The sequence below is a fragment of the Pecten maximus genome, chromosome 16 (assembly GCF_902652985.1).
Source record: "Pecten maximus chromosome 16, xPecMax1.1, whole genome shotgun sequence".
NCBI lineage: Eukaryota > Metazoa > Mollusca > Bivalvia > Pectinida > Pectinidae > Pecten > Pecten maximus.
This window is the reverse complement of record NC_047030.1, coordinates 3,303,018-3,322,349: the sequence shown is the minus strand read 5'-3', so window position 1 is coordinate 3,322,349 and position 19,332 is coordinate 3,303,018. Positions and strand designations below refer to the sequence as shown.

At 34.2% G+C, this 19,332-nt stretch overlaps 1 protein-coding gene across 1 annotated transcript in view; it reads left to right on the top strand.

Moving 5' to 3' along the window:
- Positions 1 to 11,517: 11,517 nt before the first annotated feature.
- The window catches only part of LOC117345379 (urea-proton symporter DUR3-like), a 53,328-nt gene continuing 45,513 nt past the window's right edge, over positions 11,518 to 19,332 (top strand). Inside the window, exon 1 of the mRNA XM_033908453.1 lies at positions 11,518 to 11,737. Within this exon, the coding sequence (XP_033764344.1) occupies positions 11,552 to 11,737 (186 nt within the window). The 5' untranslated portion in view covers positions 11,518 to 11,551. The remainder of the gene's footprint in view (positions 11,738 to 19,332) is intronic.

The following is a 19,332-nucleotide window of genomic DNA, read 5'->3' as shown; positions in this document are numbered from 1 at the left end:
TAAAGCTCTTGTCTTCTCTAAACTTAAAAAATAAATAAATCGAAAGCTCGTATCTTTTCTAAATTTGAAAATTAACTAACTCGAGTTAGATTAATATGATAAACAACCATCACTTGTATGGGAACCTCTATGTATACAGCTGTATATGACAATAAGGGCAATCACAGTCAACGAATGAATGTCAAATTATTTGCAAATATTCAATAATTTCCTATTTTTGGTTCATGACACAACGCCTCACTTAGGGCGACTCATGCCCCAAGTATAAGATTTTTGTGACAGGAGAGTAGGAAATGAATACCAGACAATTTCTCTTTGATATAGAACAAAGATTAAAATGTAGGTCAGAAAGATCTGCTTTTAATAAATGACACACCGTCTAACCTTGGTGAAGAACTCATGTGCCAATCATGAAGTTCAAGTGACAAGCCAGGCCAATATATAGGGTGGAATGAGAGAAGGAACGACAAAACTTAGATGCTTAAATCGTCAGTGCTTTCATCCAAACTGTTCAGGAGCTTTACTAAAATGAAGAATATCACACTTAGAGTTAGAGATTTCTCTCTCACAACCTCAAAGTAGGTAAGATTCTATTATTCTTCTTTTGTTATTGATTCTCTGTCCATTCGTTTTATTTATATAATACCCACAAATCAAAATACCGTATCCAGATAACGTTACAAATCACGTGCGGTTTGAGGAGACGAATATGGTTAAAATGTTGAGATTAAAGAAAATCAGTTACCACAAACTAGATTTTAGAGGCTGCATAGTGAAACATCACGCTAAGTGATTTGAAATTGAATATCGACATAATTGCTAAAGGCGCTTGTCGTGACAGACGGTGCCATTACAGGTTTAATTGCTCAGAGCAGATAGATTATCGTGGTCGGCTTGTCAATATAATGCATATCAATATGCCCATAAACCCGGGGTGTTTAGAGTATGAAATGAAAGAGTATTGACTTTCCATCATATTGTCAGTTATGTATCATACTGACGCTTAACTGAGTTAAAGGCTTCGAACAGAACAGTTAATATACAAGCGATATCCCCGAAGATTTATTTGCAAACCGGTGGAGATTGGTGTGTACTTCTAAAGGAAGGTAAGTTAACACTGATTTACGGGTTTAACTGTCTATATCTCAAATAACGCACATAGGATAACTTGTGGTAGACACTGCTAGTTGACTTTAACCCACGAGGTGTTCCGTAACCTGTATATCACCATTTTATTCATTTGAATAGTGACACCGCTCAGAATTTACACATGGCCATGACATCATTTTAAAGTTCAACAATGAAAATTATAAAAAAAAAAAAATATTGAAATAGTTACAGGGTTATTAATTGTACCTTCCGACCATATTTGTACATTTCTTGCACCTTCCCATCCATATTTTTATATTTCTTGCACCTTCCCACTCCAGATTTTATATTGCCTGCACCCTCCCACTCAGATTTTACATTTCTTGCACCTTCCCACTTAGATTTTACATTTCTTGCACCTTCCCATCCAGATATTACATTTCTTGCACCTTCCCATCCAGATTTTTACATTGCCTGCACCCTCCCACTCAGAATTTACATTTCTTTACCTTCCCATCCAGATTTAACTTTTATTGCACGTTCCCATGTATAGTTTTACATTTCTTTCGACATATTTTTTTGTGTCCTCCGTCGCCTCATATGTATCAACATTTAAGGTCTTTACGCATTACTAAGGCAAAACAGTTGCATGATGCAGTCTAATTCTATTTTTGTTCTACTGAATCTAACTCTCAACTCATATCAAAAAGTGCTACTTTTGTGTATATTTTGTAAAAGCATTCATAAGGGCAAAATCTACGTGTGTTTCACTTGTTATCATCCAGAGAAAAATATAATGTTTGATACGCTATTGACTTTTACTTTGTCCTGTAGGAGATGAACATTTTAACATCTAATTGTTTTGGATGCAAATTGTTAACATTCAGTCAAACTATTACATAATTAATTCCAACATTACAATGTTTGGTGAGTATAACAATTACTCATATTGTATTTGTACGTACGATTGAAGAACGATATGCGACTTTTCGTGCTTTATATAAAGAAATTCACTTCTGAATGCGTTTATTGAATACGATTTTTTTGATTTTATAATATATTTGAGAGGACACTCACATGCATGTTCATATATATATTCGTACTAGATACATGTAGATCTGTTATATATTATATATAAGCCTTTGTATTTTTTTTATTTATTTTTTTTTTATTTTTTTATTTTTTTACAAAATTTTAGGTTCCATGTGTTTGTAAACGAAATGCTACCACGCGTACTTGTTTGAGTGATAACCTATCGGACATTAAGTGTCATATCAATTATCAGACTGTTAGCATTAAACAAATAGGATGTAAGATAGATAATCAAAAACATTCTCTTTAGTTGATAAATTCAGGCTATGAATTGTTTTCCTTTTACTTGAATAAATGTCATTTTTGAATATTGACACTAATGAGTTGACGGAAACCAATCGTTTTAAGTTCATTAACTACGACTACGGCATACGAGTGAAAACGAAACAATGAAAGACATTTTGAAACAGATTTATTAAACTTGAAAGTCGTTTCCTGAAAACTGGACATATGTTTTTTGCATACATATCGTAGACCCTATAACTTTAAATGGACGCTTGAATATTGCTATTTCCAACAAGAAATAATGTAAAATCTTATATATACAGGCAGGAAAGAGCTTCTAAACAAATCTTATTTCAATGTCTGTAATCTCAGGCGAAATGCCATGTCATGATTTAAACCAGCACATACTAGCTAATACGATACTCTGTTGTATATGTACATGCTGTGATTATATCAACATGTTATCACGTTTATTTACAGTGTTTCTATAAATAAGAGTACATCATATTTTGATATTAAGTACATTATAGCATCATGTTATCACGTTCATTTACGGTGTTTCTATAAATAAGAGTACATCATATTTTGATATTAAGTACATTAAATGATGTTTTAGTGACAAACACAGTTTACTCATCGTTCTCGCTAATTCTATGTTTTAAATATGTCAATCCGTTTTACACGGATATGGTCATATAGAGAAGAAACCCTCGTTTATCCTAAGCGTGAAGTATTGTTTGGGCTATGATACTACATGTCAGATTATATTTATCTTTCCACATACGACGACCACCGAAACTAGACGTACAATAGATCACATTGTTATGATTATCGCAACACTGTGGGGTTTACGGGGATAAAGGGGGATATGACTGAGGGAAAGGTTGTTGTTTGTCGTTATTTCGTTAGGGTGTTCTTTATTTACTTTTATCACATAATCGCACTGTTGTCAAGTGAATACGCCAATGTTTTATTTATGCGTATGATGTTAGAGTAATTTATAGCCTAGAGAGGAATTTACTGTGACGTCATAACATACACAATTATGTGTAGTCATGAAGTGTGAATGGCAAAACATCATTAGTGTCTGTGCTGAATACGTCCTCTACATTTTCACTTTACCATCTGTCAATCAGATTTTTCGACACTTTTTTAAATTTTGATTTTTGTTCACCAAGGCTCGCAAAAATAAAAACACTAACGACTTGTTGAATTAAATCTCATATGAAGTGGAAACTAATTAAAGCCGCATACTCCCAAATAACATAAAACTCTAGTTGCACACATGTATTAATGGCAATCCAAGATGTTCATTCACGCTCTTCTAACATTAAAATGACCATTGGACTGGACGCTCGACCAGGGGAATCCATGCGACATGATTGTATAAAATAGCTCGCCGCATTTATTTTTGTCGCGAGATTTGTCACGAAGCTGAGAACGAGGCTACAACAACTGCACTACACATGAACTTCACATATGGCCGTTGTTTACATATCGAGTATCTGTGAACTTTGTCTAATAATGCTTTCATTTGAACATATTAGCAAAATGTTCTCGTAATAACTGATCAATAAAAACAAATAATACAACTAAATACTTCATTTTAGAATGATATAACACTATATATCTAGTCTATTCCCTTTTCTTCTCTCGCTTAGTTCCAACGAATCATTTCAATTCCTAAGGAAATAATCGGGTTTTGCCATTTCAGTCCTTTTTACGTTTCTTTCTGGCAAAACCTGTCTGTGTTTTCGCAGGCTCACGCTTTCGCTTTCCGCTTTTTTGTATAGACTGATGAACCACCCGTTGCATTATGTGACTAATTCACAAAGACACTTGGTCTGTTGGACCCAGTTATTATTTTTGGGAATTTCCAGTAAACTTTCTAAAATACACATTTCCCTCCAGTTTTTGATTCGCGATAATTTATTAGGTATACATTAAGTCTGAAAACGGTAAAGAGCTCGAAATGTAAACATTTCTTTGGGAGTATGTGGCTTTAATATCATAAATGATACATGTTCGATGCTCGTTGATTGTCCTAGTCATTTGCCACAGTTCCAGTTCTGATTCTGGGCGCGTGAGGTAACCTAGATTACCTACATTATAATGTAGATTTTGACCTAGATTATCTATATTTTAACCTAGATTTGACATAGATGTGCTTAGGTTTTATTGTAGATAAAGTAACAGACACTGATTCTAATATAAAACATGTTCTTATTCAACTTGTACGTTTTCACAAATCTCGATATTTCCTCACATTTGTTCTTAGGACTCAAGAAAAAGGACAATCAGAATAAGACCAAGTGTCCCTGTGTTTTAATTATCACATTTCGAATATATTTTTGACAAATAACATATATCACTGCAATATTTATTTCCTAATATCAAAAGTGCATTTTTCCGAGAAATTTAAGGATTAATTTGAATAAATTTACTTATGTCATCGAGATATAACTCAAATAAACCGCGAAGCGAAGTCGTTTATGATGAGAGTACACACCGAAAGCTGCATAACAAAATTATATTCAAGTTAATTCTTATAACTTAATCTACTATACACAATCCCTTGTGTGAAAGCTTCATAACATAAAATCATATTCAAGTTAATTCTTATAACTTAATCTACTATACACAATCCCTTGTGTGAAAGCTTCATAACATAAAATCATATTCAAGTTAATTCTTATAACTTAATCTACTAAACACAATCCCTTGTGTGAAAGCTTCATAACATAAAATCATATTCAAGTTAATTCTCATAATTTAATCTACTATACACAATCCCTTGTGTGAAAGCTTCATAACATAAATTTACATTTAAGTTAATCCGTATAACTTAATTTTCTATACATAATCCCTGTTGAAGCCCGTTTTTGTTGATGGAGAGTTTCCCTTAGAAAGAAGTTCACCGCTTTATCAGCCAATCAAAAGCGATGTCACAGACGGCGATGCCATTTCTACGTCAAGGGCTAATATCATGAATTTTATAACCAGTGGAAATGCTTGTAAAAAGCAAAATTTAAAAAAAAATACAAAATTACATCACATGAGTGTGGGTGTGAGGTTAACGTGAACGGGATAAAGTTAAGAATATTTAATTAACCAATTTCAAGACGTAATTAAAGGCATCAGTTTCTACATGTTTTCTCATTTATAACCAACCTTTCCATTTCCCTTTTGGATACAGTTCGCTTTATATGCTACAGTATCAATATGATTTCATTAAGCATTCTTGTTGAATAACAATGCCATTAATTACTTATTGATATTATTTGGTTAAAGACTTTATCTGCGGATTTTGTCGTAATGTCACCCCGTACAGTACTGGGAGGGTGATTTGGTACTCAAATGTGGCGGAAGCGAAACAATTTAAGCCCTATCGCTCGTAGCCGCGGGATGTTCGCAGGGTGTTCGCGGGGTGCTAGCAGCGGGTTTGCTGCGGGTTTGCGGCGAATCCGTTCGACGAATCCGCTGCGACAATCCTTCGATTCACAAATCACAATTGTTATTTAATCCGTATCCATCAGAATAAAGGAGTATAATGTATCTACATTTAATAGCATATTCTATTTTATAAGATGGCCGAGAACACATCCGGCTTAATTCAATACATCCGAGGGCTGATTGATAAGTTGTGAGCCTCGTATTGAAGGATTTGAATTTTGTCGGACATATTGTATCATTTTCCCTCATAATCCCCTTCCCAATCTATATACTTTTTACAGCGGTGTTTAAGGGCCTCAATGCCACTTTTATAGAACTCCTTTTCTTGGCTGTTCAGGAAGTCATCCACTGCATGATAGGGTTAGGGTTAGGATTATGGTAAGGTTGCATGAAATAGCTGTTTTCAGTTTTAGAAATAGATGAAAGTCTGATTGAGCGAGATCAGATGAAGGCAAACGTTCAATGGATTTAAAGCCACAATCGTGAATGGCATCCATGGCAATGAGAGACTCTTTCACCCTAACCGGTTTTGTCTATTTTGCAAAAGCCGCTTGTCTTGTTTACTTTAGAGTGCTACCTCGTCGATATAAACTAACCAAATGAGACTAGTGCTTGGATACACACCCTATATACACTGTAGTCAGGGAATAATAGGACTTCATCCTGGAGTACCTCCTTCAATACCAGACATACAGCTGATCAATTAGCCCTCATAGGCATAAAACAGCTCAATGCGTTATAGCATTAAGACGTCATCATGAAAAACATATACAAATGAGTAATGAGTAATATTCAAAAACATCGTTTAAGAAAGTAGGAAAAACATGTTCTCCTGATATTTATGTTCAAAGATACCAAAGAAACCAATTTTACGTGAGGTATCTATATCGAAATGGATATCAGTTGAAAATAGTACGCTTTTCACAAGTATCCTCGATATGTCAACAGCGAGACAACAATACATTACTTTAGAAAGATGACAAATATTAACAATATCTTAATTATTTAAAAGTATTTTTCTCTCTATGGCGTAACATGAATTAAGAATCTTCCAAAATTTATTGCTAGAGAACAGTTCCGTTATTTCATAAACCGATCGTCGACGGTAAAAGTATTGATTGATATATTTAACTCTTAATTCTGAAAAAGTTGGACATAACAATATAAAATGAATTACATCCACAGTTTCAGTACTTTCACATAGCGTACATAACCTTTCAGACCTATGGATATCATGGTATCTACAAGTTTCAGTATTCAACCAATGTGCACTCAGCCTATATTTAGCTAAAATCTGTTTTATTTTCAAAGTCAGTGGTTTGCTGAGAAAGACCTGTGTACCAAACTGGTAAACAATATGTTTATATAAAATATACTTTGAAGAATCTTCTAAATTGTTTCCCGATTCTTGAATACAAATGTCATCTATTCGTTGTTTATATAGCAACAGAAATATTTTTCATTGATCACATGCTGTGCGAACCATACATCTCAGAAACCCGTTGAACATAAAGTTTGTTTTCCCTACAATTTTTTTTTTTTTTTTTTTTTTGCATTAAGGTTTACTAATTCGTTTTAAAAGGCCCTCAATATGCAATTATCGTTCTTCAATAATTGTTACCAGAATTTAGCAAAAGAAACCTCACGCTGTATTTAATATGGAAAACGGCCAAGTTCAAAATAAAGAATAGAGCTATTAACAGTTTTCTTCCACACCCAAAACAGATTTCAAAAAACAAATGTGGCTTTTCCACTTGCGGCGCGGTGTTGAAGCCCCAAACCTCACAACCATAATTCAAATGCATGATATGTAAGCATCAAATAATGATAATCTAGTAATTTCTTTCAATATGAACTTCTCTACCTTATTATTGAGAAGATAATAAGCCTTTCTGCTATGCGCAGCAGTGCTATTCTTTTCCACTGTAAATCTCCCATTATAATCAAAAACCAAGCCTAAGTAACAAAACTGATCTACCACCTCCGTCATATTTCCACTGTTCATTTAGTAACAATCTTTTTTTCTTCTTCTAAAATCACTATTTTTATTTTATCTACATTTAAAGTCAAATTCAAACGCTCTGAATACCTCTTTAAAAAGTAAAGCATATTTTGGAGGTCATTAATTATCTTTAGAAAACAGAAAATAACACAGTATCACCTGCATACATAATTAAGAACAGATTAAGTAATTGAATATGATAACTTTGCCAATTAGATTCAATTAATTCTGATTCCATGTCACTGACAAATAAAGAGAACCAAATCGGCGACAAAGATTCCCCTCGTAATAAACCGACCTGTAAGTCGAACATTGGGGACAATTTACCATACAGCCTTACACAGGACTTAACTCTTTCATAGATAGACGTAATAACATTCAACAAATGTCCCCTTACACCTGATTTCCATAGCTTAAACCATATACTAGCAAATGTATTTTTGTAGTCGTCAAATACTCAGTAAAGTTTGTTGTTGCTTTGTAAAGATTTGGTTATCAAACTATTAAGAACAAAAATTGCGTCTCGGGTACCGCTTTCCGGCTTAACGCCAGACTGAGCATCAGATACAACAACTTCGATTATTCAAAAGGGATGTAAACAACTCAGCTATATGACTTATTAATATAACGCCTCTTTGATTATTAACCTAATTTTATCACATTTCTGGATATTCCCTTAATAACTAACAACTCCTCGAGACTAAAATCGTTATCAAGCTCAGCGTAGATGCATTCGTTAACGTTAACATATTGTGTATTGCCAGGGGAAGAGAAGAATCAACTGAAAATTTAGCACTATCTTTAAATATTCGTAAAAACAATTGAATTCTCGAGTCTTAAGTCTAAAAAATGTTTATAAATGATTTTGGTTTGTTAATATATCAACTCCCTGTAGATAATTACGTTTTAGTCTTTCATCTTGTACTTTTTCTCATGACGAAACAAAACCTCTCTATTGCCTGAGGATCTATATCTATTAAAAGGAAACAGATCATTTATTTACTCTTTCTGTAAATGTTTACATTTACCATCACATCATGGTTTATCAGGTTCCTTAGCCATACGTTTAGACCTCTGATGACAACAACAACGATATGTAATCACAATTTTAATCAAAACGGACATTATTAAGCAACACTTTTAGACAAGAATCAACGCTGTTTTGGTATTCTCTAACACATCCAATGAGCTAACAATTAATTCCTTATTTTCATTAACACATCCGACAGAATTCATCCTAGCACCATCTGTCCATATTAGGGAACTGACTGTTAAGTTGTTATCGATTGTATAAATAGAGGTTACACAACGAGTGGTTGTTGGATATGGAATTTATTTCACACGAGTAAGTTATTTTTTAAAAGTTACAAAAGACACGAGCTTTAGCGAGTGTTTTTTGCAACTTTTAAAAAATAACGAGTGTGAAGTAAATTCCATATCCGACAATTTCGAGTCGTGTGACCTGTTTCTACCACAATAATATCGGTTTGAATCAAAGGGAAACGTGGCCAAGTATAATTTCGCGTATGCAAATAAAGTTTACCGGTGACGTCCGGGACCCGGTGATGTGACGTCATTAGATTATTGATGACGTCGGTAACAATTGCAGCTTGGGTCAAAGTTCACCGTGTTAGCCAATCAAAATGCGTACAGAGTTTATACCACGTGTAGTATAAACAGATTGTTAATCAACAGCTGTAATGATTAACTGATGGTCTGAGAGTTGAATAACACATGGTATTGTGGTAGAACAATGTTTACAGCTACTGGTAGCTGCATTCAAGTCAAACAACAATGGAACATGGTTTGAATATTCATTAAGACAATTTTGTACCTCAGATGTTATAAAACGAAACAATACCGTCGGTTTTTCCTTGAGTCTGTCCAAATTTGTCATTAAAAGAATCTTCAAACTTACGCGCAATGTTAAAGTTTTCATCTACATATGGAATATTATTATCTATAATAAGGTTATAGTATTGCGCTGAGCATCAAACGTTATAAAGTCAGGATCTCTACGTATACCTGTTCTGTTATTTAAATCACCAGCAATGATATATGTCATATCCTGCTAAAGTTCGCAATGTCATTTTCTAATATTTCAAAAATATCAACATCATAAATATCATAAATGTTGCTATTTCTGGTGGTATATATGCAAACCAAACATAAGCATCGATGCTATTTTATTCAACAATCTACCTTAAGGCTTTTCCCAAACAACGCTTCAACATTAATAAATGAAATATATTCTTTTAACTATGAATTAAACAAACCATACCACTTCCTTTACATTTGCTTCTTTTGTATAGCGGGAAAAACTCAAAGCCCTCAACTAAAAAAAATAATTCATCCAGCATTCACTCAGAAAAACTAAATCTGAATCATCAAAATGTTCTATAAAATCATTCTTTAAAGTCTTATTACAAATATCTCTATGAATGTTACCGGAACATATCTTGAATGTCTACTACTGACGAAAAAAATACAGGAAGGTGACGACTATGGGAAATTAAGTAGCTGCCCCGATTATTCCCATTTACTATGTGCTGTCTGACGTTCTTTATGGATACTACCACGCCTGTTTTCCTGCTTAGTATTCCGGCTCCAAATTTGAGAACGTGATAGCATTGTGTATGCGACGAAGGTCTGAATTGTCATCGATACGAAAGTAGACAAATGCCTTTGTAGATACCTTTTCCCTTTACGTTTCGAGATGGCGCAATGCTGTCAAAATTCCAGATGTAATATCGCCGTTATAACATAGTTTCCCAAACTTATGAACGGTCGTTGAATTTCAATACTTCTCTTGAAATTTCTGGAATTCAGTGTCATGCTTTGAAAGTCCTTTATTTCATGTCTTTGTTGTTGAAATAAACTAAAATATACATTAACAATTTTTCTGAGTGTTAATATTTTGTCTTTGTAGGGATTGTTTTATGTAACCATTTTTATGTGTTTCTAATTACGCGATTAGAACGTTGTTAATGTGACATGACTCAAATACTTTATATTGTCTTGCGTAAATGTCAAACTTTCTCTCAACGTTGATGCCCCTGAAAAAGCCACGAAGAGTCCTTGAATTTAATGACGGAATGCATAAGAAAAGACCTTGAATTTAATGAAGGAATGTCTTGGAAAAGTCCTTGAATTTGATGACAGAATTTTTGGAAATTTTTTTAAAATTTAATAACGGAATGTCTTTGAAAATCCTTGAATTTAATGTCGGAATGTCTTGGACACGTTCTTAAATTTAATGACGGAAACTTCCTGGAAAAGTCTCTAAATTTGATCACTCCAAGTCTGTTCGAACCATGTTATCAGTTTAATGATGAAATTTTACACATTAAAGTCCTCCCCGGAGAGTACGTCTACCGTGATTATTTTGTACAATTATGTTATGGAACGTGACGATGTTAGGGATTACGAGGCCGTCTCGCGATTATATACATGACGGCTAAAATTTCATTTTGTAATGATGTAATGGACGAGACCAAAGCAAAAGATAATACAAACACATAACGTATGGTATATATCATATAGGAATTCGAGCTGTTTAATGCAATGCTATATTATACATGTAAAACGTAATCAACGTAATTTGTTTGGAATCGAATAAACTATTAGGATTTTGCAACCTGTCACTCATCATTTATGAACCTCTTTATTTTTCAGGTTGTCATCGTCGCCATGTTTGGTCTGGTCAGGAATGTTTCCAGCTGCTTAAATATCATCACCTCTAATACAACATCATTTTCATTGACAAAAGATATCTTGAAGCTAGAGTCTTTCGCTTTGCTTGTGTTTTTCGGCGGATTCTTTTTAGTCCTTGCCCTATCGTTCAACGCCATCAGGAAGAACATATACCAGGATAAGGTTAGTAATCACATGTCTCTCCATGTCACTGATGTGTATCGAAAAAAAATTATACATACATATGGATTAATGTCTCACAATGTCTTGCTTAATGTGATTGCAACCAGTATAATAACATTAAGGTCATTTGGGACAAACATTCTACATGTACAATATTGTATTGCATAAAAGTTCTTTGTATAATCATTCGTTGTTTCGTGGTTGCCATGGAAAAAATTACGTGTATGATGTTATGCTAATCAACGTTACGTATTAGATGGATACCAGCACAGGCCTATGAAGAGGTGGTTCCCATTTAGGTCAAAAAGAAGAGAAGACTCATTTATTTTTGAGGAAAAAGAAATGCCTTATATTTCTCTTAATAGCAAGAAATTTACATTCGGGCATTGTGATGTCTCCATTATTATGATGTTATCAACGCATTATTGACTCTAAAACACGAAACAGCAATATAATAAGCCCACGGGCTTCCGGTTGATCGCTAGTTATGGTGTGGGATAGGGAAATCTCAACCACTCAGGTTTAGCTATTTAGTCCATGTCGAGGCTTGCCAAGACCTTAACCAAAAATCTCAACCTGATTGGTTGAGATTTCTCTATCCCACACCATAGGTAGCGATCAACTATTTTTTCACACCTGCACATATATCTGTGACATCATTTAGCATTGTGTATATTGTACTTCACTAAATTCTAAAACTTGGCGTAGTAATACGTTATGCATTACTTCAACTTCCTGTCATCTTTCAACAAATCTTCTGCTCAACAATTTATAGATCTCCGAGTCTCTTCTGAAATGGGAAAAAACATTTAAGATTGGTGATTATGTGACGGTTAGCGAACGTGGTAAGAAGGGGAAAATTGTTAATACAGAAAAACAACTGGGTATATACACTATATACAAAGTTCAATCTCTTGATGATGGGAATATTGTTAGTGCTGCACGGCATGAACATGTCAAAGGCGTTCCCATGGAAGAATTAATTTTAGTGATTTATTTAGTGACGAAATTGTAGAGGCATATAATGAAGATCAATATCTGGTTGATGCAGTACCTGTTTTGCCTTCAAATTCGCCTACCAATATGATCTATCAAGGAGTTTTCCAGCTGCAAAATCTGTTTCTCTTTCCTCTGAAAGTTTTGTGAAAATTTGCCAAGATTCTACATGCACTTTTAGATTTGTATCAATTGAAGACATTGAAAATAAAAATAAGCCAGAAAAATACATAATAAATGTTGAAAACATTTCTTAAAGGCAAAAATGAGGTTAGAGAACTTAAAATCATACCGCAAAAAGAGTTGAATGAGTATCTGTCTCAGTTCAGCATTTGCGTCATACAGAAAGATGGCAAGCAGTATCAGCCGTCTATCTTGAGAGTCATGCTAGGTTCATTTGATTGCCACCTAAAAAGACACCGATATGAAACAACTATTATTGGAGAATTTCACTTTTTAAAAACTAGGGATGCATTAAAATCAAAGTAAAAATATCTAAAGAGACAAGAACTTTGGTATAAACCAAAGGCAGCGGACCCAATTACACAGAATGATATTAAAAAATTGTATGCATCAGGATTACTTGAGAATGACACCCAACCAAGTTTGATTAACACTCTTTGGCTTAACAAAATACGTTGCATTTTGGCATAAGAGGGGGTCTGAGGAGCATAGGGCCCTGTGTTGTGGTGATTTGGAACTGCATTTTGATCAAGATTTAGGCACGGGGTATTTGACTCATAATGGATGACAAACTAAAACAAGAACAGTTGCTGATCTTGCAATGGTCCGTAATTCTAATCCATGCAGCCGAGCTTCGGAGGAGGAAACAGTTATATAATTGTTCAAGGAATTTGGATTTTAATGGGTATTCCAACGCACAGTTTGAGTATCGGGCACGTTATTATCGAGTAGGACCTGGCAGAGATGATTCCTGACTCTCGTGTCGGCAAGTCGTTTTCCTTCATCGTTTACTGATGACTTTTTTTTTTATCATTATTGACATTGGAGATCGCAGGTTATTCACGTCAATAGGTCAACATTAACACCATTCTTCGTCATCAATGGGATTTGTAACTTATATCATAGCCGCTAAATAAAAAGGAAGCTGTGGTTGAATGAAACTAGCAGGCGGTTTGTCCGAAAATGTCTTGTATGTTGTCATTGGACAGCGGTCTTTTCTTTCTGGTTGTTCATACATCATGGTCTCAAACATGTTTTGTTGAATTCCCCGACCTGATCATGAACAGATATCCGGTTTCCAGTCAACAAGATCGTCGACGTCATGCACAGAAAATACTGTGAATGCTTCGAAGAACGGTACCGTCAGATCCGTTTTCAAAGGCGCTATTACCACTGAGGGGACTTTCAACATCCACATTCATAATAAGAACCAGATAGAATGACAGAGGCCAGCTGTGATCTTCAGTGACAGCGATGGCGATTTTCAATAACTTTATTGACTTGGTAAACTCTGTCTAGCGCATTGACTGTTATTCGAGACGACTTCGATTCGTGATATGTTATCGTAAAATCAGTGTGTTGGACGGTAAAGTTACATGTGTTGACTATTTGTAAGATAAAGTTACATGTGTTGAGTATTTGTAAGATAAAGTTACATGTGTTGACTATTTGTAAGATAAAGTTACATGTGTTGACTATTTGTAAGATAAAGTTACATGTGTTGATTATTTGTAAGATAAAGTTACATGTGTTGACTATTTGTAAGATAACGTTACATGTGTTGACTATTTGGGTTGATTTAGTGATATTTTTAATGAAAATCAGAAAATTACGCACTTTTTTTTAAGCGGAGATATAGAAAAATTCTTTCAGTCACTGCACTGCGGTTTGTATATTATGACGTCAGAGCACGAGCATTCTCACCCTAGGCTGAGACAGGAAAACCTCAAACTGGTAAAACTACAGTTCAAGTTCAAGTTCTGTATTACTTTAAACCACATGGTTTATCAGTATATAAATTACATGTACAACAAGTCCTCACAGTCCTCACAAATACTCACACACCCACACTGATCCACACATACCCACCCTATCACACTGATCCACATACAAACTCACACACACACACCAATCCACACATGTACACAACAGCAGATACACACCTATACCCACACACTCACACTGATCCACACACATGAACACCGGTCGGTTACATCTAGAATAGTGTAGAGGAATATCTCTCACACTTCAATAATTAAGTACATTGTTTTCACAAATTACAAATTCTGCCATGGAAATTACAGAAGTACATAGGGGATTACAAACAAGTTGTAGTTATATATTCTAGACATTTATATATTAATTACATATATATTAGCAAATTGCTCAATACTAAGTGATTTCGAAAATACATACAACACTATTCAATATTCAGCCTAACATTGTAACAGGCGGTCTCGTTTCTTATTACTTAAGGAAATGAATTTCGCCAAATTGGCCATATCTTTTATGTTATCAGTGCACAATAGTTTTATAAATTTATACATGTTTGGTCTAGTAAAATAATATTTTTTTAGGAACTTACTTCTCAACTCTTTAAAGCATTGACATTTGATTATAAAATGAAACTCATCTTCTATATCTCCATTATTACAAACATTACATTTTCTAAGGTTACGTGATATATTATTATAACGTCCAACCTCTACTTCTAACTTATGTGATGACACCTTATTTTGATTATTTCTTTTAAATGTTTTGAATCTATAGGCATTGCTAAATATTTTTGTAAACAAAAATTATCACTCAAATGCATATACAATGCACACTTCGAAGAAGATTCAATCTTTTCTCTGCACTCTTGTTGAAATATATCATGTATCTTAAATTTAACAATATCGAAATCTCTATCACTCATACTGCCCTGATACCACATATATCCTAATCCCATTCGGAATAATTCATTTCTGACGTATTCACATAACCCACCCTCATTATATAACGTTTTTTGATAACAGGCTTGTAATATACAATTGTCTGATTTTTTAAATTTAAACCAATATTTGATAATTCTCAACTTGCGAATATCACTAATTGGTATTCTTCCTAATTCATTATATATCATACAATCTGGTGTGTACTTCTTGACTCCTAATAAATTCTTACAGAATTTCAAGTGTATTTTTTCTATATCGGGTGCTTTGTGCATTCCCCATACTTCGCAACCATACTTTAAAATACTGGCAACATATATATCGAAGACGTGAAGGTGTGTTTCAACATTGAAATAATTTGTCCTTCATACATTGGCTACAGCGAAAAGTGCTTTGTTACCTTGTTCGGCTAATTGTTCTTGAGTTTTTCTGAATTTTCCGTTGTAATTTAACAAGACACCCAGGTAATTAAAGTTATCAACGTTATCTAATTCGTGACCATTATAAAACCATTTGTCACTTGACCTTAATTTTCCCCCGTTTCTAAAAACTAACACCTTAGTTTTATCTGTATTCACTGTTAAACCCCATTCATTGGTGTTGTTTAGCAATGCATCTAACATTTGTTGCAAGCCCTCGGGTGTTTCAGCTAACAATACCATATCATCAGCATACATTAATAAAAATAGTTTTAATGTTTGTAATTCGATAGAAGGGCATTCATTAGTTAAAAAATTCATTTCACAGTCATTTACGTATAAGGAAAACATAATCGGAGACAAACGTTCCCCTTGGAATAATCCATTTTTACAACTGAAAAATTCTGTCATGATGTTATTATATTTCACACAACATTTCACATCATTGTACAAAGACCGTATAATATTCAACATTTTCCCAGTCACGCCTTCTTTGATGAGTTTAAACCATAAATTTTGCAGTAAAACCCTGTCACATGTTTGGGAAATACGTAATTTCTGTATCTGTCTGTCTCTCTCTGTTTCTCTGTCAACTTGACTTGACTTGACTTAAACAAGGGAAAAAATAGAAAATGTAGGAGTCATTTTCTATGTATGGACAACATTGCCATCCTAAGTGCAACATTTACATTTTGTAGTGTTCACTTTCCCGTGGAATTATTAGGCCTCTCATCCGAAGCATACGTAACTGTTTGCGTAAGTCAATAGTATATGCTATATATAAACATTCCGTGATGTGACTAATTAACATCACCTTCGTGTCTAATGGAAAATGGTATCTACTCCACTTAGTAATGATATACATAATGGCGGTCTATTTGTGATGTCTTTTGAGAACATTGTTTTTCAGATGATCGTTGTCGTACATGTAGTTATAATTAACGTTAAATTAGGGACACACTCATCAATTATTATAACGTTATTCTATCTTGTCAACCACAAACGATAAAATTTCAACACATAAATTGTCTAAGAAACAGTGTAAGTCAACATAAGTCAACATCACTCGTACAAATGATAATTTTGCATCAACACTAAGGAATATACACTGCCCTCCAAAAGTCTTGTTACAATTATTACGTAAAATACAGTGAAGTTAATCTCAAAGTCTTTATTACAATTTGTTAAAATCATAACTTCTTAGGATGTTTTTGTTCATGATTTCAAATGTTCATATTCAATTTTTAATAGTGCATATGTTTTGTTACAATGGAAATCCTCAAAATGCAGCATTCTGGAAAGTTCCCTCTTTATTCAATATAAATTTCAAAAATGCATTTTTACATTTTTTAAATGTTAATCAGTTAAACAATTACTTTTATTTGTGTCAGTAATATAAACTCATATTTTCATTCATTTTTGAAAATTATGGAAAATAGGACCCTCCGTTCCCTCTCCCTGCAACTTCAAAGAAGTGAGGTATTTTTCAAATAATTTGGCCAGCCATTCGATTTAAATGTTCCAAGTGTAACAGAACTTTTGGAGGGCAGTGTATACTCCACCAAGAGTATCTACCGACATAATAACGAATTGTCTTCCTTCCTCAGACTCGATAAAACGAGGACAAAATATTAACAAACCATATATCTACATGGAAATCAATGAGAAAGTACAAGGATGATAAGACCAGGCGTTCTGTACAAGTAAGCGTCTTCTGCTTTAGTGATGGTAAGCCATGCATATCTAGGTCAAATCTACGTGGAATCACATTCAAAATAAGAGCTAGGGTAAATTTTCATTTTAATATTTCAAATTTTCAAATTTTCACAATGACAAGTTATATCAAAACGCACGATTCTTTTGCAGACATTACCAAGGACTGTGAAAAATGTGACCTACAAAATTTTGTAGTCGCTTGTATATTTTCGATGGTGCGCTTGTAGAGAGGAAGACGCAGGCCAGTATATCTTTAGGTTTATTCAAGTTTAGGTCTATCCAGTACTGACCCAGGAATCCGACATAAACAGTATAGAATATACTGCCTTATATAGTCTCTACCTGGCATACGTATACAGTAATGAGTGAATGATACATGGTAACATAAACAACAGCTGTCACATAGCCTGACAGAATATCCAAGATCACCGGACATGATGATATAACAATATACAACTCATACCTTGTTACCATAACATCAAACACGTACACAGGTAAATAGAGTCGAAACCAAAGGATAAGTATGTTATATGAATATTCTTTCTTGTAATGAATATTATAGATATAAACTGTTATAATTCAAAATAAATTTTACGATAATTAATTATATTTCAAAACGACACATAAGATATTAGCATTTTTCAGTGTCAATATCTGCCCTGCAAGTAGGGCGTAAGAATTTTACCTTCTGTCCTCTTTGCACGAGAGGCGACTAAATTTGGGATCTTCTTTGAAGCGTTTGCCACTGTGATGGAGACTCTGTATCCTGCCCCATGTATCGCGCTATCAAAACACACAAACATTCACCACCAACATACATCTCCCTCACGTGGGGAGCCCGTCCTTAGATGACCATAGCTTTTGATAGGGCGTTAACAATACAGAACCATACCAAATCCAATACCAATATTGAGAGTCATATACAGAGGAGCTGTTTCGTCTATTTAGGACTCGTCAGCGATGCTTAAGGAAAATATTTCAAAAAATTGCAGAAGGAAACTTTTTCATTTAATTGAACGACAAATAGTGTAAATGTGCATATTCTCAACAGAACTGATTCTGATTTTGAAAGTGCGTTTTATTTAAATTAGCCGCGGTCTGCACTTAGAACAGTTAGTTATGATTGCATCAATTAGTATATCGATCAGTTGGTATCCCAATTGCTACGTTCACATCTCCAGTTGTTTTCATGTTTTACTTCAAGGTTGATCTCATTTTCACGCACGTTTTAATCAGATATAAGATATGTGCTGACATTAATGCTCTCATATGCTCTAGAATATGCAAAAGAAATGAGATCCTGTCTTGGACGGCCATAACTGTTGTGAAGATGGGGACATTCCTTTACTGGCACACGTTATCAGTTAATGTTAATTAGGCGCTCACAATTATGAGGAAGGGTTCTGTTCCCTGGTCTAGACATTCCAGTTTGTCTACATAGGTACGTGTCTGCTACTTAGTATTTCGGCAGTGTGATGACTGGCTCGCCTGCTGTTAGTATTAGGTGGGAGTTTCCTGTTGAATTCCGTCGGCAGTGCAACAGGAGAAAGAGAAAATGTAGCAGTCA